Below are 27185 nucleotides of genomic sequence, written 5' to 3'. Positions count from 1 at the left end.
GGAGAAGAAAATTTCAAAAATTGTGGGTGCGAGAACACAAGCCCTGTTTCACGCCACTCAGGATAGGAAAGGGGTCTGATGAGCCACCATGTTGAATTGTGCCTTTCATATTGTCATGGAATGAGGTGCTACTTAGTAGCTTTGGTGGACATCCAATCTTTTCTAGTAGTCTGAAGAGACCACGTCTGCTGACCAGGTCAAAGGCTTTGGTGAGATCAATGAAAGCAATGTAGAGGGGCATCTGTTGTTCGCGGCATTTCTCCTGTATCTGACGAAGGGAGAACAGCATGTCGACAGTCGATCTCACTGCACGAAAGCCACACTGCTCCTCAGGGTAGACACGCTCGGCCAGCTTCTGGAGCCTGTTTAGAGCGACTCGAGCAAAGACTTTCCCCACTATGCTGAGCAGGGAGATTCCACGGTAGTTGTTGCAGTCACCGCGGTCACCTTTGTTTTTATAGAGGGTGATGATATTGGCATCGCGCATGTCCTGAGGTACTTCTCCCTCGTCCCAGCACAGGCATAGCAGTTCATGTAGTGCTGAGAGTATAGCAGGCTTGGCACTCTTGATTATTTCAGGGGTAATGCTGTCCTTCCCAGGGGCTTTTCCGCTGGCTAGAGAATCAATGGCATCACTGAGTTCCGATTTTGTTGGCTGTATGTCCAGCTCATCCATGACTGGTGGAGGCTGAGCTGCGTTGAGGGCAGTCTCAGTGACAACATTCTCCCTGGAGTACAGTTCTAGGTAGTGCTCCACCCAGCGGTCCATTTGTTTGCGTTGGTCAGTGATTATGTCCCCTGATTTAGATTTGAGGGGGGCGATCTTCTTGATGGTTGGCCCAAGGGCTCTCTTAATGCCATCATACATTCCTCTGATGTTTCTGGTGTCAGAGGCCAGCTGAATATGACTGCATAGGTGTTGCCAGTAGTCGTTTGCGCAGCGCCTGGCTGTTCTTTGTGCAGTGCTTCTGGCTGCTTTAAGAGCTACGGATGTTAACTCGCTGGGGGCTTTCTTGTAGTTCAACAGTGCAATGCGCTTAGCGGCTATGACAGGTTCCAGCTCTTCATTATGAGATTGAAACCAGTCTGCATTTCTCTTCGCACTTTTGCCGTAGGTGGTCAAAGCTGACTCATAGATGGTGTCTCTGATGTGGGCCCACTTGGTCTTAGCATCCCCTGTGGGAGTGTTTTGAAGGTCTGTTACAAGTGAATTTAGAAATTTTTGTAACAGCTGTGGGTGAGAAATTTTGCTTGTGTTGATGCGCGGGTGGCCCTTCTGCTTGGAATGATGCAACTTCTTTGTTCTGAGTCTAACCTTGCTGCACACCAGGGAGTGGTCGGTGTCGCAGTCTGCACTCTGGAAGCTGCGTGTGATTTGAACACTGTTTAAGGCGGCTCGCCTTGTGACAATGAGGTCTAGCTGGTGCCAACGACGCGATCTTGGGTGCCTCCATGAAACCCGGTGACAGGGTTTAGTGTGAAAGAACGCGTTGGTGATGCAGAGGTTATGATAGGTACATAACTCAAGCAGTCTCTGCCTGTTCTCATTCATCCTTCCAATGCCATAGCGCCCAAGGCAGGAGGGCCATGAGTCATGGTCGGCCCCAACCCTGGCATTAAAGTCCCCCAGCAGGAATAGGTGTTCGGTGTTGGGGATGCTGCTAATGTTATGGAGTTGTTCATAGAACTGATCTTTAGCTTCAGGTGGGGAGCAGAGTGTTGGAGCATAGATGCTGAGTAGGTGTACTGGACCAGAGATGGTGAGCAGTCGGATGGACAGTATGCGTTCCGAGCCATTTGAGGGAGCCTCTATCATGCTGAGCAAGGAGTTTCTAATGGCGAAGCCCACTCCATGCTGTCTTGGTTCTTCAGGATGCCTGCCCTGCCAGAAGAAGGTGTAGTCTTGCTCTGCTAGAGATCCACTCGCGGGGAGGCGTGTCTCCTGAAGTGCTGCAATGTCTACATTGAGTCTACTGAGCTCATTGTTAATGATGGCGGTCTTCCGAGAATCATTGATTTGTGTAAGGTCTTCCGACAGGCCAGGACACACAGTTCTGACGTTCTAGCTTGCATAGCGAAGGGCTGGTACCTTCTTTCCTTTTTTCGTGTTGTTTGGTGCGGTGTTTCAGTCCACCTTTCGGGCAATGACCCTGAGCTCCAAGCACCCATTGAAGCAGGTAGACCGTGGCGGGACAGCACCTTATTGACCGGGGGCTGCCCGGTTTGACACGGGCGGTAGCTGTCCAGTGAGGTGCGATGACCTCTCCCACCGACAAAGGCAACCCGTGGCGCCCAGTTTTTACGCCAATTTATCTGGACTTATAACCCGTAACTGCTGCCTTCCGTGTTGTTTCAATCGCTGTGAGGCAACTATGGAGTGACCTCTCCATGGCGCATGCCTGGGCGAATTTGAGGAGGTTGAGAGTTGCCCAGTCGTCAAAATCCCCCTCTCGGCCTTTCTGGTGGGGTCCAAAGGAGTGCAGAGCATGACGTTTGGCACCGGTATGGCTGCAGGAACTGCCGGAAATATGCCAAAGGTGACACATGACCACCTACGGGGTTCCGCTCCGGATTTTCTGTTAGGGTTTCCTCCCTTAGCCTTGGTCTCTCCCGAGACGCCCACAAGGCAGTGGGGTTGTTAGGGCCCTACACAGGGGTAGGATGATGCCAGTGGGAGGAGGGGATGCGAGGGGGAGGGGTGGAGGGAGGGGGGTGCGATGGGGAGCTGGGAAGGGGGCTGTAAAGGGGTGGGTGGGGTGCGGGTGGAGTGAGGGGGGTGCGAGGGGGAGCTGGGAAGAGGGCTGTAAGGGGGTGGGGGGGGTGCAGGGGAAGTGGGTGCAGGGGGAAGATGGTGCGAGGTGGGGGCTGGGACGGGGTTGTGAGGGGGTGAGCTGAGAGAGTGGAGCAGGGAAGGGGAAGGGGGGTGGGGAAGCGGGTGCAGGTAATAAGCCATTTCCTCAGTTCCCACCATCAACGTCTGGAAAGCCCATCCGCGTCCTTCGGGAGGTGATGCATCTTTGGGCAGGCTTACAAAGGTGGTTATATTCACTAAGGGTTTTTTGATGTGGTTTAAATGAAGGCATACCGCATTGCCGACAGTGAGCTGCAGATGCTCTCCGAGCCATCTCCCGCGGGCGCTTTGAAGTTGCGGCCGAGGAGCCGTTTATGGATTTTTTTGGGTGTTCAAAGCACCTTTTCTCAAGGCTTCCCTGGAGTCCCGCTGCTCCTTCTTCTCCTCAATGGACTTACTGCACACCGTGGCCGCAGACCCTCTGGGCGGTGAAGACAGCGGGATCGGAGATTGAGGTATCGACAGCTGAGCTCTTCAGTTTCGTCCGGATCAATTTCGTTGAATGACAAGATGGCTCCTGGGCTCTAAGCTCCCTAGGAAGCTCCCTTGCTGTTCATCTCTATCCATGGCCATCTGCTCCCATTCTTAGTGCTTTCTCTCCCAATCTACACTCTTAAACTGTTTAAACTCCCCTGGCTCTTTAAATCAGTTCATTTTAGCCCTAACTAAAAACTAACAGTTAGTTTAGTGTATGTTACCTGGATCCACTGCCCTCCCCCAGCCACACCTGCTCTTTATTCAATATCGAGTCCAATATATCACTTTACCTGTAAAATCTCTCTTCTGCATTTTGATGCTCACCAGAAATATTTATGCGGCTAAATTTTCAATCAAGGACTACTCAGAAGAGGTATTTTCTTTGAGTGTTGCATATTTAAAAACATCAAGGTTTGGGGGATAGTGCAGGAAAATGGTGTTGAAGTAGAGCATCAGTCATTTTTTTTTTGAGTGCAGTCTAGGAGAAGGAAGCACTTTTGAGTGAAATGAAAAATTCTAAATTGGTTTCAATGAATCAGCAAGTTTGTCCAGTCCTGAGTTTGCTATTGCCCTGGCTAAGGTTAGCTGAGAGTGCTACAGGTGGTCTTGGTGCCTTTTAGTTAGAGAGAGGAAATTAAGCATAATGTTATTGGCTATTCCTCGTAGGCGAGGATGATTGTTTTCCGTGAGTCCGAAGATGGCTGATGAGGCCAATTTGAGATCTACGAACTTTATGGCATGTAGGGCATTTGTCGTCCTGTGAGATGTCTGGTTGTATATTTAGTCTGGGTCGTGGCTTGTTTTTTTCGCCACTCTTGCTTTTCCTCTTCATTTTGTCGTCATTGGGCCTCAAGATGCTGGGACCCTTCCCACAGACTCTGCTTCCATCTGAGTTTAAGCAGCAGATCTTTCATATCAGACCAGCTTGTCACACTAAGCAAACAACTGTATCGGTCTCAAGACCTTTGGAGTTCTCAGCTGCCAAAAGGCACCCCTGCCTCATCAAAGTACTAGGCGACCATCTTGTAACTGCCGCCTCCAAGCCATGACCAGAAGCTTCCAGAAAACAAGCCTGCTCCAGTCGCCATTTGCTGGTTGCCAAAGAGCTTAGAGGATTTGCTCGGAAAGGAAGATGCCTCTGTGTGACATCTTTTAGCATGGAGAAACACCAGCTTCCACGCTTATCTTGATGGAACAACACGTTGATCCAATGGCAAGGAAACCAAGACCGTTAGAGGAATTCCGTTCTGCTGCAGCCTTCGTCCGCCAGAACAGCCATTGAGATATTTCAGATGGCACATCTTCCTCCCCCTGTTCTACTGTTGAGGACTTGTTTGCCAGAGCCCTGTCTGCTGAGTATTTCTCGGGTTCTCACAGGCCTTCACATAAATAAAGTGGCCCAGGACATCGAGTCCCACCGTACTTCACCCTGTTTTCATCGATCCTTTTTTACTGATTGCCCAGGTTCTGTGGTGAGACAAGGGGTGGACATTCGAACCCAACTGAATAGTAGATGTAAAGGACGTTAGCTGAGGGTGGGATTGACTGTGCTTCCCACAAATGACATTTATGCTACTCTCGTGATGCACATGGGTGATGTACTGCAGGATGTTAATTTCAGATTAAAACAGCAATGAGGCACTTTCTCACAAGTAAAGAGTTGTAAGCTGTACTAGTCTTCACATTCCTTGGCTTAAGAATACCATCCCACCCACTGCTGTTAAAACACTCATCCAGACCTGTCAACTCGAGGCTCAATTTCTCTAATGCACTGGTCACCAGCCTCCCTTGCTGCATGCTACACAAGTAACTTTCAGATCATCCAGAACTCTGGCACTTGTATCTCGCACTAAGTCCTGCTCTATCCTTGCTGATCTCTATTTGCTCTTTGTCCCCCAGATTGTTTTCTTCAAAATCCTTGTCCTCATTCTGACATCCCTCTGTAGCCTGCTTCCAACCTATTATTGCAATTGTCTCTTGTTTGATATCCCAACTCTGAGCAACTATGCAATCCACCTTCTGCTCTTTGGTGCCAGAGCTTTCAGTCACATAATCCTGCATTCTGGATTTCATTTGTTAAATTTCTCTATCACATTACCTTTCTCCTGACTGTCACAAGTTTCCTTAAAGGCTCCCTATTCATTTGTGCTTTTCTCCCATTTGTTTGGTTTTGATTCCCTTGTAAAGTGCATTGGAATGTTTTGTTGCATGAAAGGTACTATAAAATGAAAGTTATTTTGTAACTGAGTATACACTGAGATTTGTACCTCTTTCATCAACCATATCTTTAAAGGAAACTAGCTGCAATTTACCTCAACATTTTAAAGTATTCCTCTATTTTTGAGCATTAATATCAAAAAGTCAACTAATTTAATAGGACATTTCCACAGGCTTCATTATGCAGTACATTATTATATTTACATATAAATCTAATTTTCTTTGAGGTGTTCAAGCAGATTCAATTAGATCCAATTTGATGTAAATCGATGACAGGCAGTCTGTAATTCAACTAACTGTATTTATCATTGAGCAATTATACTATTCAGAATATGTGCCTATTGTTGGTAATAAGAATGCTATTCTGAGGTTGACTTAATATGTGCTGCAGTCACGAGTTAGGACATCTAAACTTTGCCTGACCAGCAAATGGTCGATTGCCAAGAGGTGCACGTTATTTTTTTTCCAGTACTGCCCTTCTGGCCCTCATCACAATTCTGGTTTGTATCCATCTTTATTAAATTAATATGATGGAGGATAGTAGATAGCTGGGAATGAATTAGAATGTAGTAAATAAGGATGATATTGTAATCTGCATGAACTAGGTTTGTTTGTCAGCTAAATCACACAAACACAAATAGAGACACAGGAGGCGAAAGAAGGAGAAAGGTTTAAAGTAAAAGCTGAGTTCAGTTACTGGCTTTTGAGTAGTTGTCAAGAAGGGAGGGAGACAAAAAGCAGGAAAGTATAGACCAGTCAGCCAGTCAGTTGTTGGGAAAATGCTAGAGTCCATTGTTAAGGAAGAAATAGCAGGACATTTTGAAAAGCTTTAACGCAATCAAACAGTCAACATGGTTTTGTGAAAGGGAAATCATGTTTGACAAATTTGCTAGAGTTCTTTGAGGATATAACAAGCAGAGTTGATAAAGGGGATCCAATAGATGTAGTGTATTTGGATTTCCAGAAGGCAATTGATAAGGTGCCACATAAAAGATTGTTGCACAAGATAGGAGCTCACGGTAATGGGGGTAATGCATTAGCATGGATTGAGGATTGGTTAACTCACAGAAGACAGAGTCCGGATTAATGGGTCTTTTTCAGGTTGGAAAGACGTAACTAGTGGAGTGCCACAGGGCCTCAATTATTTACTATCTATATTAATCACTTAGAGGAGGGGGACAGAGTGTAACTATCCAAATTTGCTGATACAAAATAGGCCGGAGGGCATGTTGTGATGAGGACAAAAGGAATCTGCAAGGGGATTTAGATAGGTTGAGTGAGTGGGCAAAAACTTGGCAGATGGGGTTTAATGTAGGAAAGTGTGAGGTCATGCACTTTGGTAGGAAGAATCAAAAGGCACAGTGGCGCAGTGGTTAGCACCGCAGCCTCACAGCTCCAGCGACCCGGGTTCAATTCTGGGTACTGCCTGTGTGGAGTTTGCAAGTTCTCCCTGTGTCTGCGTGGGTTTTCTCCGGGTGCTCCAGTTTCCTCCCACAAGCCAAAGGACTTGCAGGTTGATAGGTAAATTGGCCATTATAAATTGTCCCTAGTATAGGTAGGTGGTAGGGAAATATAGGGACAGGTGGGGATGCAGTAGGAATATGGGATTATTGTAGGATTAGTATAAATGGGTGGTTGATGGTCGGCACAGACTCGGTGGGCCGAAGGGCCTGTTTCAGTGCTGTATCTCTAAACTAAACTAAACTAAACTAAATGCTGAGATTGAATTACTTCCGGTAATTAACCAGGCTTCCTGTGGAGAATAAATTTTAAGTTTGGCATTTGGAGTCGATGTCTTTTTTTATTGTAGGAGGAAGTAGAATTCCAATTAGTATGGCAATGTCGAAAAGATCGTGGTTTTTTTGAGTGTTTCCACTGCCGCCCTCGTCATTTTCGTTTGCACTTATCCAATCATAACTGATAAAGCAGATGGCATTATAGACACTATTAGCATCATTCCTCAGTGAGACATTGGTGTGCTTAACAGATGCAGGAAAGCATTCTTCCAGACCAGCTGCGACTGACTAAATTGACCCTTCATGGAAAACTCAAATTCTAATACTGATTAAAGTTGAACCTAGGTTGTGCATTTAGTGTTAACATGCCAGTTGTTTCATCAAAGCAATAACTGAGATTGAACAGTGTGTAACAAAGCTAAAGAGATGGAAATAGATTATAATTGTTATTGGAGACTTCTGCACTACAGAGGACATCAACATGCTTAACTTGTGTACTACATTTCATCCACAGACTTTAAAGTATTTATCCAAAACGCCATGCAAACATCAGACTCCAGAAATCGTAACTAAGTTTCTTACAGCCATGCTTCCGCAAAAACTGACCAAGTAAGTCCAGCTATCCACTTCACACAATGTTCTTGTCCATTGCGTTGGCTATGTATGTTAAATCAAATGGCTGGATTTTACCAGCCCTTTTGAGATGGTCTGGGAGGCGGGAGAGCTGGTAAAATGGTGGGGCGAGATGTCGGGAAGGTAGTCCAGTGGTGGCACAGCACCCACTGGATGTCCAGTTGTACCAATTAAGGGCCACCTCCTGCCCTTGCTGGCATTTTACCAGTGCCGGGAGGGACACCACTGCGTTGGCGACTGCCAGGTAAACCCTCGTGGCCTCCCAGTGAGTTCCCGGGGAAATGTGTTCTTATTTATGGCTGCTCCATGGCCCACAGAGGGGCCCCCAGGCAGCAACGGCCATCCTCACGACTAAGGTGCCCCTCCACCCCCTGATGGTTGGGGCCTGCCAGCATGGCCCCAGCACAGTAAGAAGAAAAGCTTAACTTGTTTTTGAGACCGGTAGGTCTCCATCCTCAATTGGAAGGTGGGCCTGATGCCGTACTCTTAATTGCCCGCTGCCAGCAAAATGCTACCCAGGGTCCTGCTGCCACGTGGTCAGATCCTGCTTTCGATCTTGGTAGTGGGACTTCTTAGCTTGTGGAAAAATTCAGCCCAAAGTAAACAAATAATGCAGGGGAATCTTGTAGGGAATGCGGGGCTAAGCATGACTGCTCTTTGTTACGCCCAGGTGGAGGGGTCACAGTCCCCCTCTTGCCCTTCCTGTTATCTGATCGCAAGAGGGTTTATTCCTTTTAAACAGTGGTTGTGCTTACCACCTCTGAGTTTTTTACCTTTTACCTTTACTGTGATCGTGAAAGAACCACTCGCACAAGTTTTCTTGAGTTTAAACAAGAAAGAGATAAGTTCATTGTACTTAACAATCTAAACCAATTTTAAAAATTTTTAAAAATATACTATGCATTCATGCATGCACATATTCACATGAGAATCACACACAAATAGGTTACAAAGTGGCAAGTCGTTTTTTTGGTCGGATTAAAGTCCAGAATAAATAAAAGTTTAAATATGCTGGTGGGGTTGGATGATTTGATGGTCTTCCGGCTGAAGTTGTATTCTTGAAGTCCTTGGTTGGTCAACGTGCACTTTGTGGCTGACCTGCTTTGCTCATGGTTTTGTTGAAGGCAGACTGGTAGGTGGCTCTCTTCCCCTGGTCTTTGGCTGTAGCAGACTTGGAGGGTCCACAGTCGGTTTTCAAACTTGATGTTTTCTGGGGAGAGTGAAAGAAAAGGAGGCACACAGCCTTCTCTGCTGCTGCAGTCACTGTTACTGCTTGTCTGCTCCCTATGTAACAAAACTCCATTTTTTCCAGAGATGATCATATGGTCAGATGGTCACATGGCTCTCTCAATGCCCTTTGTTTTTAATGAGGTCCAAAGTCTAAAATGCAAAATCTCTCTCAGATGGTATTGCCAGTGTTTACCCCCTAGAGGGACATCTCCACCTATGAATGCCTCAAGATAGCTTTGAATGCCCTGTTAACGAGGGTGACCTGGATAATCTTCTGTTAGTCAAAGCATTGTCCTGGCTGGGCTGCTTATTGGACTTTTGTCTCCAGTTCAATCACCTGGTATTTCAGGTGCAAATTGCAGTGGCCATCTTGGCTGCCAGTTTTTTAAAGTTAACTGTAGGATTTTTTCCATTAAAAGTCGAATGGAAGTTTCCAACCGATGAATTAATATTTCTTATTTGGCATATAGTGTTTTCTTAACATCTTTCAAAGAGTCAGCGCAGGCGCAACAGTCCACATGACCTATAAGTTTCTATGATTCTATGCTGACTGATCTGTGTAGTTCCAACATTTTCTGCTTTTATTTTAGCAAGTAACTAAGGATCCTTGCCCAGATATTGTTTACCCAATTTCAAAGGTTACGAGGAGTCCAATTTAAGGATATTTTCTAGGTCTCTGAATTCGGCTAAGAATCCAAGGGACTAAAATAGAGGAAGTATGATTTTCTTTATTATTTCATGGGATGTGAATGTCGCTGGCAAGGCCAACATTTGTTGCCCATCCCCATTTACCCTTGCGAAGGTAATGGTAAGCAGCCTTCTTGAGCCACTGCACTCCATGTGGTGTAGGTACACCCACAGTGCTGTTAGGGAGGGAGTTCTAGGACTTTGACCCAGTGATAATGAAGGAACAGCGATATATTTCCAAGTCAGGATGGTGGCACACTTGCAGGTGGTGATGTGCCCATGCATCTGTTGCCTGTATTCTTATAGCTGGTAGAGGTTGCGGGTTTCGAAGATGCTATTGAAGGAGCCTTGGCAAGTTGCTGCAGTGATGGTACACACTGCTGCCACTGTGCGCTGGTGTTGGAGGGAGTAAGTATTTAAGATGATGGTTAGGGTGCTCAAGTGGGCTGCTTTATCCTGGATGGTGTCGGGCTGCTTGAATGTTGTTGGAGCTGCACTCTTCCAGCCAAGTGGGGAGTATTCCAGCACATTCCTGACTTGTGCCTTGTAGATGGTGGACAGACTTTGGGGGGGGGTCAGGAGGTTAGTTATTCACCGCAGAATTCCCAGTCCATGACTTGTTCTTGCAGCTACGGTATTTATATAGCTGGTCCAGTTAAGTTTCTGCAATAGTCACCCCAAAGTTGTTAGTGGGGTATTCAGCAATGGTAATGCCATTGAATGTCAAGGGCAGCTGGTTAGATTCTCTCTTGTTGGAGCTGATCATTGCGTGGCTCATGTGTGGCCTGAATGCTCAGGTCTCGCTGCATGTGGGAACAGACTGATCCGTTATCAGAGGAGTTGCAAATGGTGCTGAACATTGTGCAGTCATCCAGTGAGCATCCTCACGTCTGACCTCATGATGGAAGGTAGATCATTGATGAAGCAGCTGAAGATGGTTGGACCAAGGACACTACCCTGAGGAACGCCTACAACAGTGTCCAGGGGTTGGGTTGATTGGCCTCCAACAACCACCACCATCTTCCTTTGTGCAAGGTATGACTCCAACCAGTGGAGCATTTTCTCCCTGATTCCCATTGACTTCAATCTTATTATTCCTTGATGTCGCGCTCAGTCAAATGCGGCCTGATGTCAAGGCAGTCAATCTCAACTCACCACTGAAATTCAACTCTTGTCTATGTTTGGACCAAGGCTGTAATGAGGTCTGGTGCCAAGGGGTGCTGGAGGAACCCAAACTGAGCGTCAGTGAGCAGGTTATTGGTGAGGAAGTGCCACTTGATAGCACAGTCAATGACACCTTCCATCACTTTGCTGATTAAGAATAGACTGATGGGGCAGTAATTGGCTGGATTAGATTTGTGCTGCTGTTTATGGACAGTATATACCTGGGCATTTTTTCACATTGTCGTGCAGATGCCAGTGTTGTAGCTGTACTGGTACAGCTTGGCTAGGGGTGTGGCTAGTCCTGGAGCACAAGTCTTCAGCACTACAGCCAAGATATTGTTGGGGCCCATAGCCTTTGCTCCTTTTTTTTAAAAAAAAAAGGCTTAGAAATAAATAACATAATTTATAAAACACTGACTTTTGCATGTATTGTAAAATAGCTTGTAAAATTGTTAAGGGACAATATAAGGGACTAGAGGCCTGCTACCTGGTGGGACCTGACAACATGTATCGGGGTTGGGTCGGGCCCATCTTCAGGGTCTGGCTTTTGGGCTCGGGTCGGGCTGAGTCCAGGTCAAGTTGTGTTGGGCTGGACACACTCAGTAAGTATTGAAATTGAAAAGCTTACCTGAGCTGGAGTCCGGGACGAAACTGAGTCCACGCAGTGAGCAAGTGACGTCACTATAACGTCATCAGGCATGTGCTGCAGGTTTGGTGTCGGGAAGGTAAGTAAACGGATGGTTGGGTCGGGGCAAAATTGGAGGGACTCTGGTCGGGTTCGGGTCTGCTGTGGTTTGGTTGGGTTCGGGTCGGGTTCTGTTTTCCTGACCTGAGCAGGCCTGTAAAAGTAACCCCCCTTTAGGAGCATAAATGAATTGGAGATAGCTTGGCTGTTGGAGGTTGTGTTTGACCAATCTACATGCATATTTACAGGTGTTTGCACTGTCCCACATAAAACGTTCAAGGCCAATGGGAAATATTGAAATATATTGAACTGGATGATGGAATGCTTAGTTAAAAATAGGAACAAATAGTAGTAAATGCAAATACATTTGGCCAGGAGATGGTTGAGAGTAGTATGCCACATGGACCAATGTTGGATCACGCTTTTCCATTTATTTATGATGTGGACATGAGTCAATTAAATGGTGTCTTGCTATGTGCAAGTTGGTCTACATTACAACAATGAGTACAAAAGTACTTCATTAGCTGTGGAATGCTTTGGGAAAAGTTAAGGAAATAGGAGGTGCTATATCATTGCAAATTCTTTGCTTTCTAAAAATTCAATATAATGTGCTTCTCGCCACTTTTTATAATTTTGCTGAAAATGGTAAATTTGGGTAACAAAGAATTCTGCTTTTTAACTGAACCACTTGATGGATTGATTCTAGTAATATTTCAGTAGTAATGCTGCAACTGAAGAATTTTGATATAACTTTCACAAGTCATCCAATAACTCAAACAATTAGGTTAATAATGTCACAAATTTAGTTTCCAGAGTTTCTTCAATTTTGTTATGGGCAAAGCTGTATCCATTGGGGCCATCCATAAAACATGTATGTAAATATGAGAGAGTTATAATGAAGGTATTATACAAGAAACAGTTTTGTGGAGGAGGTGATGGTGACGTTGCCTAAGCATGCATATGATTCTTCAAGCTTGTAAATTTGAATTGGATGGGGCAGGACTTGGTTTTGAGTACAGAATTGAGTTGTGAGAACTTTCTTCGTGGTCACTGTCCCAGGGAGAGGATGCAATCAGACCACTGTATTTGAGATCCAATTCAATTACTTTGTTGGGAGGAGAAAGTTGAGAATCTGTGTAGTTTGTGGAGGTGACGGTGGAGAGAGAAGTTTGGTAAAGAATATGATTGACAGAAGGGTGGGTCAAAAATCAATCATGTTGTTTTACATATTTCATGAATGGCTGCTTTTCAGCAGAACAATCAGAATTGTCACCATATGGAAGTGATGGATTCCAAATTAGAGGCAGTAAGTGATGGGAGAGTTTTTTTAAAAAACTTTTCGACTTGCTCCATTTTAATTGCATTGCTGTCCTACTGTGGCAGGACCGCATCACAAACATTGAAGTCCTGGAAACAGCCATCTAGACAGAATCGTGGAACTCAACCCCCCCCCGCCCCCAAATTCCAGAATATTATGTAATAAAAACACAAGTTAGTTGATTTTCCAGCATCGAGGCCGTCCTCCTGCAAAGCCAACTGCATTGGGCAGGTCACATTGCCCCAATGGACAACAGTTGCCTGCCCAAGATAGTATTTTATGGAGACCTGATCACTGGTAAAAGGAACAGAGGGGCCCCACGCAAACATTTCAAGGACTCCCTGAAGAAATCCCTCTCTGTGTGCCACATCGCTCATCACCAGTGGGAAGCGTAGGCCTTTGATCCTGATGCCTGGAGATGCTGCATCAAGAGGGCTACAGACAACTTTGAGACTGAGCAAAGAACCAGCATAAAAGAGAACAGGAGAAGGGTAGATCCAATTGCCTCCAGCAGTGACTACAGCTTCACTTGTACCCGCTCTGGGAGAATCTGCCAGTCACCGATAGGTCTGACTAGCCACCAGCAGGCCTGCAACCGATGAGTAGAACCTTCCCAAAATCATCGTGTGCGAAGAAATGCCAAGAAGAAGAAAACTGCCCTACTGTTTAAAGAGTAATGTAGTTGTAGAAAAATCTGCAGGTTGGCAGGAAGCCTGCAAGAAGAAAAAGGAGAGTTGGGAGAATATCTTGCATGCCGTTTTAACATGGGTGTACATCATAAGCATTGCTCAGATAAAATTTAGTAGTCATTCTAGATAACCAAAGGATGGAGGTTCTGCTTGTCTTCATTAGACCTGAAAATGCAGCTGATGACAAACAGTCCTTTCACTTTGGCTGTACTAAACAATGTTTTGTTCCAGCAGCAGCAGACACTCACTTTTTTTGAATTGTCTTTGGAAACTCCATCCAGATTATCAGGTCAGATTCCCTTCAACATTTAATGGAGAATGGCATTGATTGGACACAAAACTAACTTGGAGAGTGGTAATTGGGAGTGTGATGCAGCCTTGCTTTGATGAAGCCAATGCAGCAAAGTAGAAGTGTTTTGAGACATTGTAATGGCTTGATGCCAATCTTTCAGATGGATATTGGTGTTCAGCCAGCCAAAGTAGTACTTTACAGATGTGATTGCTACTGGATAATTTAGTAAGATTCAATATGATATAAATATCAAGACTTGCAAGTAGTCTGGCTAGCATTCTTGAAACACTATTTAGGTGATTTTAATAGATACTTTTCTAGCTTAGTGATAAATAATTAAAGTCAACAAAGAAGGTTCCCCCTGATAATATTCACCACTTTTGAACAGTTTTATGAACAAAGTCATTTACAACTTGCTACAATTTCCATTTGTAATTTCCTACCCCTACTCCTCAGACCAAACACAGGATACCAATTTATGGTTTAAAGGTTTTAAAAAAAAAAAAGTATTACAGCTTGGAAACCTTTTGAAAGCTTTGAGGTCATATTAGTTTATTTGAGCAAAGCATGTGTTCCATGGAGAGAGGAAGTACCTGCTTTTTCTTTAACTTAGAAATTCAATAAAGCAATAGCTTTTGCAGCTGCAGTATCTTTTTTATTTTGCTGCAGGGGTAAGCAAGACCTTGAACCCTCCACTACCAATTCAGTCAAACCTCAAATTTCCCCTCTCAGGTCCCAAACCCTAATGCCCCTCCTGAGTACTCCCACACCACAATCTGTCAAATCTCTTGGGAGCCACTGGAGTGTTTTTAGAACCACAGGACCACCACTAATGCTATCAAACTGCAAGACCACTCCTCTTTTTGTTGCAAAATCTCAGTTACCCCCTCAAGTGCTGTTAACTCCACGAGCCCTCCCCTTCCCATTGTAGCTAAAAAAATATATATATTTATTTCAAATTTTGTACATCTTGAAGATAATGTTGCTGTGTATCTTGGCATTTAAAAAAGGTTAGATAAAAATTAAATACATATGTTAAGGAACACCTAATAACATTCAAGGACAATTGTTACAGTTTTCACAGAAAACTGGGCAGAATCGAACTCCATTTCCCCTGCTCCCCCCCCCCCCCCCAAATTCCAGAATACTATATGATGAAAACAAATTGATTTCCAGTCACTGAATAAATAACCTTGTACATATCTGGAATGACACCTTTATTATAAAAAAAAAAGTATATCCCCGGCTTCATATGAGCAATGCCATAGTATAGAGATTCCCAAACTGTGGTATGCCTACCCCGGGGGTTCTGAGACATCTCTGATCATGATGGATCCCTTCATGCATCCCCTCCGGGCATGCTTACGCTCTCGCCAGCTCCCTCGACTCACACTCCCATGCTTGCACTGGCCGCTTGCACGTGCTCTCTTCTTTTACAGTGGTGTACAATATAGAAACTATTCTGCAGTTATCCTGACTTTAGGAATCCATGCAAATGACTGGCCAATTTCACTGTAAGGCAATGAGTAAAGCAAATTTCCAAAAACTTTGCATAAAGTTTCAGTGAAGCTGCCTGGCGAAAGTTGCCTGCCTTCTGCCTCCCTTGCGGCCAAAAGTTGCTTATTTTCTCCCATTTCACTGTAACTTGTTGCAATTTGCCATAAATTAGGAGCTGTGGACTCTCGGTCACCAGCATTGATGGCACTGTAGGTAGTTAATTAAAAGGATCTTCAGGGTTTGTTAACGTAATTTGATCGGGTTTAAACTTTTTTGGATTTTTAAAATAATTTAAAATTAAAAAGATTTGCAATTAAGAATATTACCAAGGTCACTACTGACGAGACATTGCAGGAGATGGTGGAGGTAGGTCACAAGCTTGCTGGAGTATTCCTTGGGTTAATAGGTTAAACTATTAAGAAACTAATCTTTTGCTTGTTATTGCCCAAGATTTTCTCCTCCTTTGTAGTGCCATTTCCCCTGTCTTTCAGTGTGCTAGTTTTGACTTTTATACAAGTTGCTTTTGGGAGAAATTCATTTTTTATGTTTTGAAAACAGTCATTTTGTCTTGACTTATCTTCAACCTCACAGGCTGACTGATCCAGTCTTTATGCAGAACATTTTTTTTTTTAAGTAGTTACCAATCCCAATTTAATTCTGATCCACATAACTTGACCAAAAAGAAGTCATTAAGATATGAAATATTTTAATCTAAAATTTACTACGAGGAACCAAAATATTCAAAACTACTGCATAAGCAACCCTATTTTCCAGATGTTTATGTACAATAGGATGCATTAAAAATAATGCGCCTGGAGGAAGAGAAATGTTCACTTAAAAGTGGACGTTTTGTAAATACAATGGTTACAAGAGTGAATGACAGTCAGTTCTGAACATAGCAAATACTAAAACCTGTTTGAGGTAAGTTTGCTTCTATGGAACAAACCCCTCCACATTCTTGAACTTTGCAGTTTCTGGAAATGTCAAATAAGAAGGAATGATCAAAATTATTGGTACCTTTTGATTATTAATAGTAGATTCAGGTTAACTGATGGATCTGCCATCCTAGATTTAGACAAAACTGGCAGGAGAGGTCAGTTCTATACCCGGTGACATGCAAACAGCTGGGTTCGCGAAACTTTCTCATATTTTTCTGATGTACCCAAGTCCTGTTAATAGAACCTCAACTGATGACGAGCTCAAGATTTAATTCAACAAAAGCAATTAGCTGAGCTTTGGGGTCAAATGCAAGCAGTTCCCAAATTATCAGACATAGCTGTCAAAGTTTTGATACTGCTTGAAATGAAATTAAAATATTGTCAGCACCTTTGCGTAGAAAGGAACTTGCAAGTCAAACTGTCATTTATCACTCCAAACATTGTGTCTATGCTTGAACCAACAACTTCATCCGTTACATTAATGACAATTAGTGCTATTAAGCCATTGTTTAAGTTGTGTATATATATTATAATTTGTACATTTTGTACAATGTTTGGGCATAAAAGGAGTTAAAATATTAAACCGCTATGCTGGTAGGCAGTGTTCTCTTCAAGCTGCATGGGTGCACAACAGCAAATGTGCTGCGCAGGAAACACAGGCCGCACACAAACAATGTTCCTTTTCAGATGCATGCATGAGTGGCTGCACATTAATCTTAATGGGTCCAGGCAGTGCAACAAGCCAGCCACACGCAGCAAACAAATGTTAAGAGGGAACCTTGTTGGTACAGGTACACAGCAGCTGTTAGATCTGGAAAGGAGTATGTAATAAGTAAAGCTTGGGAGCCTCTACAGAGGTAGATATCCTGAATATCTGGCGTTTGGTTGCATCTGTTTTTATATACTTTATATCAAGCCCTTGGTAAATTTTGGAATTGTTTTCAAAATGACATCATTCAGACCACTTCAGATTTTTAGACACCAGTCACATTTTCCAGCTTTTTCCATCCTTTCCCTTGGCTCCTGCTAGGACCTGATTGCTTCACAGTTCTGTTTCTACTTAATTACATGACTCCTCGGTTTTTGAATGCACAAGGAAAAACAGTTGACTAAGCTATGGATTAAAGTTGAATTACTGGAGTGAGAAAAGAAAAGAACAAAATTGCGAGAGCTGTAAAGAAACCGAATGAAAAATCTGAAAGGAAAGAAAAGGTGATGCAAGAAGTTCTAACTAACTGAGTTGTTCACTGGGTAATCAGATTTATTTTGTCTGCAGTGTTTGAACAAGCTAAGTTTTTTTTTCTAGTTCTTCAGGGACTGATGCCCATTTTCATATTAATCATCATGTTCTAATTAGGTTGGTATGGTCAGTTGTAAAATATTGTCATAATTACATTAGTTTCTTCAAAAAAGCAGCACAGAAGTCTTGAATCTAAGCTCGAATTTCAATTCAGACACTGGAGATTAATGAGCTTGTGTTTATCGAGCACTTGTCTACTATTTCCTAATTAAATTAAGTAAAAATATTAACACAACAATATTACAACCATTTCTTTGAATCACATCTATCTAATTAAAGATCTTGCTTATAACATGTCTTACGTTGTTCCATTATTGTGAGACTACCTGCTGATAGGGACTCGCATTTTGATGGCGGGCAAGCAGAATCTGACTAGCTCAAGTGTGTTGATGCATATTGCTCCCAATTTGGTGTTTGGGATTTAGGAGTCTTTTTTGAGGCCGAGGCTTCAGACATGCCTTGGTCTCATCATATGCAGATGAGATCCTAAATAACTCTGCCAAATTTTGCAACATCATGCATAGCAGTAACTAAACTGAGAAGCCAGCTTGGCGTGGTAACTTTATGCTGAGTGTAATAGTTTATTGCAGGTATTGTCAATTTTTTTTCTTCACACCCTCTGGCGTCGGGGGTCGTGGCAGGGGAGGGCCTGGAAAATTCTTCCGGGAGAGGCCTGCCATGACACCCAACGCTGGGAAGGCCCTGCCACATTTGCATAGCGGCGGCAAAGCCTTGGTGTGGCCCCCCCACCACTCAGCGGCGGGGCCTTCATTTTCTTATGCAGATTATATGAAAATTAATAATTACTTACCTGGTAGCGATGGCCGTCCCACACCGATATTCTTCTAATCTTCAATATTTTTGTCTGGAAAGGGCTATTCAGATATAACATCCTTATTGGGGGTTGGGAGAATGGATTTGCACTGATAAAACATCAAAGTTTAAGCTTTAACACCTGTCCCTTTTAAAAATGGTAATTAAAATGTAGGGCTTGAGGCCCTTTTAAAAATGGTGCCTACATGGTGGTGCCAGACGCCATTGCCAGGGACGGAGTGGCTGCCCCCTCTACGTCATCGGGGATGGCCGCTCCTCCCCCTCCATTTAAATGAGCCCTTGCGCGAAATATCGTGGGGGCTCAGCGACAGCAGATCCAAGCGAGAGGACCGCTGAGATCAGAGCATGCCACCACGATTTGCGGCATGGTCATAAATATCAGCCCAACATTTCTAAGGGTTCTGATGAGTCATTTACCTGAAACGTCAGCTCTGTTTCTCTCTCCACAGGTGCTGCCGGGCCAGCTGAGCATTTCCAACATTTTCTGTTTTTATTTCTAGGGGATTGCACTGCTCGAGTGCATCTGACTTCTCTCTGCTCATAACTTGTGTGCATGATTAAGATTTTGGTATGCAGCATCCATTTGTAAAGCTTCCAAATCTGCAGCTATCTACTTTGCACATAAGAATGGAAATATGGGTCATGCTCAGTTAGCTCTATGCTACTGCAATGCTGACAGGAGGAGGTCTGTGGGGCAGATGACTCGCCCAACATGAGAATCAGGAGTAAAAACAAGAAATGCTGGAACCACTCAGCAGGTCTGGCAGCATCTGTGAAAAGAGATGCTGCCAGACCTGCTGAGTGGTTCCAGCATTTCTTTTTATTTCAGATTTCCAGCATCCGCAGTATTTTGCTTTTATTATGAGAATCAGGAGACTAGCCTAAAATACTGGAATTGAAACTGCTTCCAGTAAGACTTATCCATCTATCATTACAGCAGTGACTACACTTCTGAGGTGATTCAGTGGAAGTTCCATCATCTTCCTTTTTTTTCCCCTCTTTTTATCAGGTGCTACACAAACTGCAAATTCTTTACTCTCATGCTGATCTGGCAAGTTGTTCACTTTTACCTACAGTTTTAGCATACATCATCCCACTCCCTCCACGCGCCCCCAAAAACAATAATACACCAAACAAAAGGTGAAATGCTATTTTTTTTTATATAGCTAAATCCACTAACTGCTGCTTCCGTTTACTGACTTGAGTAAAATGCAATATTTTTGATACTGACACTGTAAAAGTGCTTTCCCCCCAGTAGACTAATTGTGGTGGCAAGAAAAGGTAGAATGCTGACATGATTTTGATACTTCAAGTGCAAGGTCCCATATGTCCTTGCAACCGCTGGAACCACATCCGGCTGCATAGTGGCAGCCAGTACTTACAGGACCTGTCTGGAGAAGGGTGGATGTGTGGCTGCTCTTGGAGGATGCTACTTTTTATCCTGTTATGCCACTGATGCTGGGTACCATAGCTAGAGGACCAGTGGTCTACGTGAGAATGGATCATTAAGTATCTCCACTATGGATGGGGCAAACCATCTCTGTTCTCTTATCACCATCAGTCTAAACTAGCAGTGACGCACTTGTGTAACAGAATCCTTGAAGTCTCAGTTGCAGCATTGATGGTGTTAGTGAGAGGGCTCTGTTCTGTACCTGGTCACTCATTACTTTGGGACTACCCTGAAGAAGACTGAGGATGTCACTTTCTCCATGGCACTCTGTATTTGTGAAATTCACTTCCGCAGTGCTGCAGTGATATGAGGTATTCTGCTCAGTGTTGGACAACTGCTGCATGGTGGACACCAAGGCTGTCCCTAATCCCTTGTGCTGTCCGAAGGTGTTCTCTCTTGCGTCTGGTGACAGACCTGTTGGAATACCAAGCCCATGCAGAGAGCTGATGACCTGCTTTTCTGCTTTTTCCTCTCATCCATTTGCTGCTCCTTTCCTGTGACTGGTGTTTGATCTGAAGTTCCTTCCTAAATCTCATGAAATAATTGCACCGTGGTGTTACTGAGTGGAACTGGTGCTGAATGCAGGGAGACAGCTTGCTGGAAGCTGTGGTACTGTATCTGGGTCTAGGGTCTGCATTTTATACAGGACCTATAGGAGAAAAACTTGTTACAATTCATCACATAAGACAATACCTTCAAATACATGGACATTAGACATTATGTATTTGATACAGCTTAGCAAGAGGCGGAATGCAAGCATGTGGGAAAGGTGCAAGAGAAAGGAAGATGCTTACTGAGTAGTGTCAACAGCCCACCCATACTAAGTGTCGCACTGTCTCCCTGGGGAACATCGTGAATGGTAACTTTCTCATTTTGAGTGAATTGCTTGAGGTTTGACAATACGATGAATACAACTTGCACTTTTATATAGTGCTTTTAATGTAAAACATCCCAAGGCGCTTGACAGGAGCTTTATCAAACAAGATTTGACACTGAGTAACATAAGGGGGATAAGTTTTATGAAGTGTCTTGAGGAAGGAAAGAGAGGTACAAAGGCAGCGAGCTATAGGGAGGAAATTCCAGAGCTTAGGGCCTGAGCAGCTGAAAGCACTGCTGCTGAATGATGCGATTTAAACTTGGAATGAGCAAGAAGCCAAAATTGGAGAAGCACGAATATCTTTGGTGTAGGGCTGGAGGAGATTACAGAAATAGGAAAGGGCAAGGTCATTGAGGAATTTGAAAACTAGGATGAGCATTTTAATATTGAGGTGTTTGTTTACCAGGAGGCAAGCACAAGGCCGACAGGTGAACGGGACTTGGTGCGAGTTGGGATATGGATGGTAGAGTTTTGGGTGAGCTTAAGTTTGTGGAGACAGGAAAATGGGAGGTCAGCCAGGTGTGTGTTGGAGGAGTCAAGTCTAAAAGTAACGAGGGTTTAAGCCGCAGATCAGCTGAAGCAGGGCTAGAGTTGGCGATGTTAAGGAGCTGGAAATATGAACATGCGTACGATCATATGAATTAGGAGCAGAAGTAGGTCTTTCGGCCCCTCGAACCTGCTCTACCATTGAATAGGGTCATGGCTGATCTGTTTGTGATTCGTATTTCACACTCCCATCTACCCCGAAAACCCTTGATTCCCTTGTCTAAATAGAACTTATCAAGGGGCACAGCTAAACACAGGAAAGCAAACAAGTCAGAGGGAACACAGCGGAAGTGGGTTTCAAGGGAGTAAGACCAGGATGGATGGCCTCTACTTTAATGCCAGGTGTATTACAGGTAAAACGGATGAGTTAAGGGCAAGGATTGACACGTGGAATTGTGATATAGCAGCCATCACGGAGACATGGTTGAGGGAGGGGCAGGATTGGCAGCTCAATATCCCGGGATATAGAATCTTCAGGCAAGACAGAGGAGGGGGCATTGCAATATTAGTTAAGGAGTCAGTTACTGTAGTAAGGAGAGATGATATCTTGGAGGGGGCATCAAATGAAGCTTTATGGGTAGAGTTTAGGAATAAAAAAGGGACAGCCACATTGCTAGGTGTTTCCTTTAGACCCCCAGATAGTCAGCAGGAATTTGAGGAGCAAATATGTGCACAATTTGCAGAGGTGTGTAAAAATAATCGGGTAATTATATTAGGTGATTTCAACTTTCCCAACATTAATTGGGATAGTCACCGTGTTATGGGCTTAGATGGAGTGGAGTTCTTAAAATGTATACAGGAGAACTTTTTAGCTCAATATGTAGAGGATCCAACAAGGGAGGGTGCAGTGCTGGACCTAATTCTGGGGAATGAAGCCGGACAGGTGGTTGATGTGTTGGTGGGGGAGCATTTTGGTGATAGTGACCACAGCATGGTACAATTTAAGCTTGTTATGGAGAAAGAAATAGACAAGTTGCAAAAAAAGGTTTTGGATTGGGGGAGAGCGAATTTTAGTAAAATAAGGAAGGATCTGGCCAAGGTAGACTGGAAAGAGTTACTTGTCAGGAAATCTACAGAAGAACAGTGGGGAGCATTCAAAAAGGAAATGGGGAGGGTACAGGCCCAACATGTTCCCTCTAGGGTAATAGGTAGGAGCAACAAGCCCAGAGAACCATGGATGACCAGAAACATTCAGAGTACGATGAGAAGGAAAAGAGAGGCTTTTAGCAAATACAAGGAGAGCAAATCAATGGAAGCATTAGTGGAGTACGGAAAGATTAGGATGGAGCTTAAGAAAGCAATTAGGAGAGCAAAGAGGGGATATGAGAAAGCTCTGGCTGGTAAAAGTAGGGAAAATCCCAAGATATTCTATAAGTATATCAATGGGAAGAGGTTAACCAGAGAAAGAGTAGGACCCGTTGGGGACCAAGGGGGAAATTTGTGGGTGGAGCCAGAGGACATTGGTAGGGTGTTGAACAAATACTTCACATCTGTCTTTACCCAAGAGAATGAGGATGTAGATATGGAACTCAGAGGGAGAGACTGAGGTTCTTGAGCAAATTGTCATAGGGAGTGACAAGGTATTGGAGGTTTTGGCAGGCTTAAAAGTGGACAAATCTGCAGGTCCGGACGATTTGTGTCCCAGGATGCTGTGGGAGGTGAGGGTGGACATTGCAGGGGCTCTGACCCAAATTTTTAATTCCTCTCTGGCCACGGGGGAGGTGCCAGAGGACTGGAGAACAGCTAATGTGGTCCCACTATTTAAGAAAGGTTGTAGAGATAAGCCAGGGAACTACAGACCAGTGAGTCCTCCCGTCTGTGGTAGGGAAACTATTCGAGAAAATTCTGAAGGAGTGAATCAATCTCCACTTGGAGAGGCAAAATTTAATTAGGAATAGTCAGCATGGCTTTGTCAGAGGGAGGTCATGCCTAACAAATTTGATTGAATTTTTTGAGCATGTGACCAGGTGTGTAGATGAGGGTAGGACAGTTGATGTAGTTTACATGGATTTCAGCAAAGCCTTTGACAAGGTCCCACATGGGAGACTTATCAAGAAAGCAAATGCACATGGGATACAGGGTAACTTGATAAGGTGGATTCAAAATCGGCTTAGCTGTAGGAGACAGAGAGTGATGACAAACGGTTGTTTTAGTGACTGGAAGCCAGTGTCCATTGGCGTACCACGGGGATCTGTGCTGGGTCCCCTATTGTTTGTCATTTATATAAACGACATAGATGACTGTGGGGGGCAGGATCAGTAAGTTTGCGGATGACACAAAGATTGGCCGAGTGGTTAACAGTGAGGTTGAGTGTCTTAGGTTACAGGAAGATGTAGATGCGATGGTCAAATGGGCAGAAAAGTGAGAGGTGATACACTTTGGAAGGAGTAATGTGACACGGAAGTATTCAATGAATGGCCTGACATTGGGAAGTTCCGTGGAACAAAGGGACCTTGGCGTGCTTGTCCATAGATCTCTGAAGGCAAAGGGCAGGTTAATAAGGTGGTGAAAAAGGCATATGGGACACTTGTCTTTATCAATCGAGGCATAGATTACAAAAGCAGGGAGGTCATGTTGGAGTTATATAGAACTTTGGTAAGGCCACAGCTGGAGTACTGTGTGCAATTCTGGACGCCACATTATAGGAAGGATGTGATTGCACTGGAGGGGGTGCAGAGGCGATTCACCAGGATGTTTGCCTGGGATGGAACATTTAAGCTATGAAGAGAGGTTGGATAGGCTTGGGTTGTTTTCGCTGGAGCAGAGAAGACTGAGGGGTGACCTGATTGAGGGGCATGAATAGGGTGGATAGGGAGCAGCTGTTCCCCTTAGTTGAAAGGTTAGTTACGAGGGGACACAAGTGTAAGGTGAGGGGCAGGAGGTTTAAGGGGGATTTGAGGAAGAACTTTTTTACCCGGAGGGTGGTGACAGTCTGGAATGCACAGCCTGGGAGGGTGTTAGAGACGGGTTGCCTCACATCCTTTTTAAAAAAAAAATACATGGATGAGCACTTGGCACGTCATAACATTCAAGGCTATGGGCCAAGTGCTGGCAAATGGGATTAGGTAGACAGGTCAGGTGTCTTTAATGCATCGGTGCAGACTCGATGGGCCGAAGGGCCTCTTCTGTACTGTATTATTCCTTGATTCTATCTACCTCCACCTTAAAGAAATTCAATGACCCTGCCTCCACCACCTTCTGAGGCAGAGTGTTCCAAAGTTGCACAACCCTCAGAAAAAATTTCTCCTCATCTCTGTCCTAAAAGAGCAACCCCTAATTTTAAAACTGTGCCCCCCTAGTTCTGGACTCTTCCACAAGAGGAAACCTCCTCTCCACATCCACCTTGTCTGGACCTTTCAGAATCTTATAAACTTCCATCAAGTCTCCCCTCACTCTTCTAAACTCCAGTGAAAACAAGCTCAGTCTGTCCAACCTTTCCTCATAAGACAACCCATTCATTCCAGGTATCAATCTAGTAAACCTCCTCTGAACTGCCTCCAGTGCAGTCACATCCTTCCTTAAATAAGGAGACCAAAATTACTACACAGTATGAGATGTGGACTCACCAATGCCCTATATAACTGAAGCATAACATCCTTACTTTTATTTTCAATTTCTCTCATAAAGGATAGCATTCCATTAGCCGCCTTTATTACCTGCTGTACCTGCATACTATTTGTGACCCATGCACTAGAACACCGAGATCTCTCTGCACCTTGGAATTCTGCAGTTGTTCCCCGTTAAATAAATACTATTTTTTATTCTTCCTGCCAAAGTGAACAATTTCACATTTTCCCACATTATACTCTGCCAGATTTTTGCCCACTCACTCAACCTACCTATATCAGTCTGCAAGCTCCTTATGTCCTCTTCACAACATGCTTTCCTACCTATCTTTGTGTCATCTGCAAATTTAGCTACCATGCCATCGCTCCCCTTATCTAAGTCATTGTTATAAATTATAAAAAGTTGAGGCCCCAGCACAGACCCCTCCAGGACTCCACTTATCACATACTGCCAAACAGAAAAGGACCCATTTATGCATACTGTTTTCTGCTAGCCCGCCAATCTTCTATCCATGCCAATATGCTACCCCCTACACCATGAGCTCCTACTTTGCACAGTAACCTTTTATGTGGCACCTTGTCAAATGCCTTCTGGAAATCCAAGTACAGTCTGTCAACGGGCTCCCATTTATCCACAGCACATGTCACTCCTTCAAAGAACTCGAACAAATTGGTTAAACATGATTTCCCTTTCACAAAACCATGTTGACTATTCCCGATTACCTTGAGTTTTTCTAATTGCCCAGCTACAATCTCCTTAATCGGTTGTCACACCTTCCCTTCGACCGATGTCCAGCTAACTGGCTGATTGTTCCTGTTTTCTGCCCCCCCGACCTCCCCCTTGAATAGAGGGGTTATATTTTTACTTTCCAGTCTGATGGAACCTTACCAGAATCCAGCAAATTTTGAAAAATTAACACCAACGCACCTACTACCTCATTAGCCTCCTCTTTTAAGACCCTTGGATGAAGTCTATTAGGACTGGGGGACTTGTCAACCCACAGCTCCATCAGTTTGGTCAGTACCGCTTCCCTGGTGATTGTAATTTCAGCAAGTTCCTCTCTCCCTTCCACCTCCTGATTTACAGCTATTGCCAGAATGCATTTTATATCCTGTATCCTGAAGACAGAAGCACAATATTTGTTCATTGCATCTGCCATTTCCTTATTATCTACTATTAACTCCCCATTCTTGCCCTCCAGAGGACCAACACTCGTTTTACTTGCTCTTTTCCTTTTTAAATACCTGTAGAACCTCTTGCTATCCGTTTTTACATTTCTAGCTAGCTTCCTCTCGGACTCTAATTTCTTTCTCTTGATTAACCTTTTAGTCATTCTCTGTTGTTCTTGACATTCTGACCAATCATCTGACCTGCCACTCATCTTTGCACAATTATATGCTTTTTCCTTAAGTTTGATGTTTTCCTTAACTTCTTTAGTTAACCGCGGATGGTGGGTCCTCCCCTTAGAATTTTTCTTTATAGTCAGAATATACTTATTCTGAGTATTCTGAAATATCTCCTAAAATGTCTGCCACTGCTTCTCTATTAATCTATCTCCAAGCCCAGTAACCCAGTTCATTTCAGCTAGCTCAGCTTTCATGCCCACATGGTTGCCCATTTTCAAGTTTAAAATACTAGTCTTCGACCCACTCTTTTTTTTCAAACTGTATGTAAAATTTAATCATATTGTGGTCGCTGCTACCGAGAGAGGCCTTTGCTCTGAGGTCATTAATTAATCCTGTCACATAACACAATACCAAGTCTAATATAGCTTCCTCTCTGGTTCCAGAACATGCTGCTGTAAGAAACTATGTTGAAAGCATTCTATGAACTCCTCATCCAGGCTACTATTGTCAGTCTGATTTTTTCCAGTTTATATGTAGATTAAAATCACCCATGATCATTGCCGTCCCTTTATCACAAGCACCCAATATTTCTTCTTGTATACTTTGTCCTACACCTGTAGACCACTCCCACCAATGACATAGCTAGGAAAAGGGATGAGGACCTGAAAAGCGAATATAGGGAGTTAGGTTGGAAGCTAAAAGGCAGGCCGAGTAGGATAGTAATCTCAGGATTGATACCGGTGCCACGTGCTAGTGAGGCTAGAAACAGAGAGCAAGTGCAGCTGAACATGTGGCTACAGAGCTGGTGTAGGAGGGAGGGCTTCAGATATGTGGATCATTGGAATACCTCT

General features: G+C 44.0%; 1 protein-coding gene across 2 annotated transcripts in view; it reads left to right on the top strand.

Annotated features, from left to right (window-relative positions):
• crcp (calcitonin gene-related peptide-receptor component protein) overlaps nt 1-27185 on the top strand; it is a 129879-nt gene that overhangs the window by 28919 nt on the left and 73775 nt on the right. For both annotated transcript variants that reach the window (XM_068009968.1, XM_068009969.1), the window contains one exon: nt 7796-7890. In XM_068009968.1, coding sequence (XP_067866069.1) covers nt 7796-7890 — 95 coding nt within the window. The remainder of the gene's footprint in view (nt 1-7795; nt 7891-27185) is intronic.

Source organism: Heterodontus francisci, chromosome 30, assembly GCF_036365525.1.
Source record: "Heterodontus francisci isolate sHetFra1 chromosome 30, sHetFra1.hap1, whole genome shotgun sequence".
Lineage (NCBI taxonomy): Eukaryota > Metazoa > Chordata > Chondrichthyes > Heterodontiformes > Heterodontidae > Heterodontus > Heterodontus francisci.
Note: the sequence above shows the minus strand (reverse complement) of the source record. Positions and strands in the feature narration are given on the sequence as shown.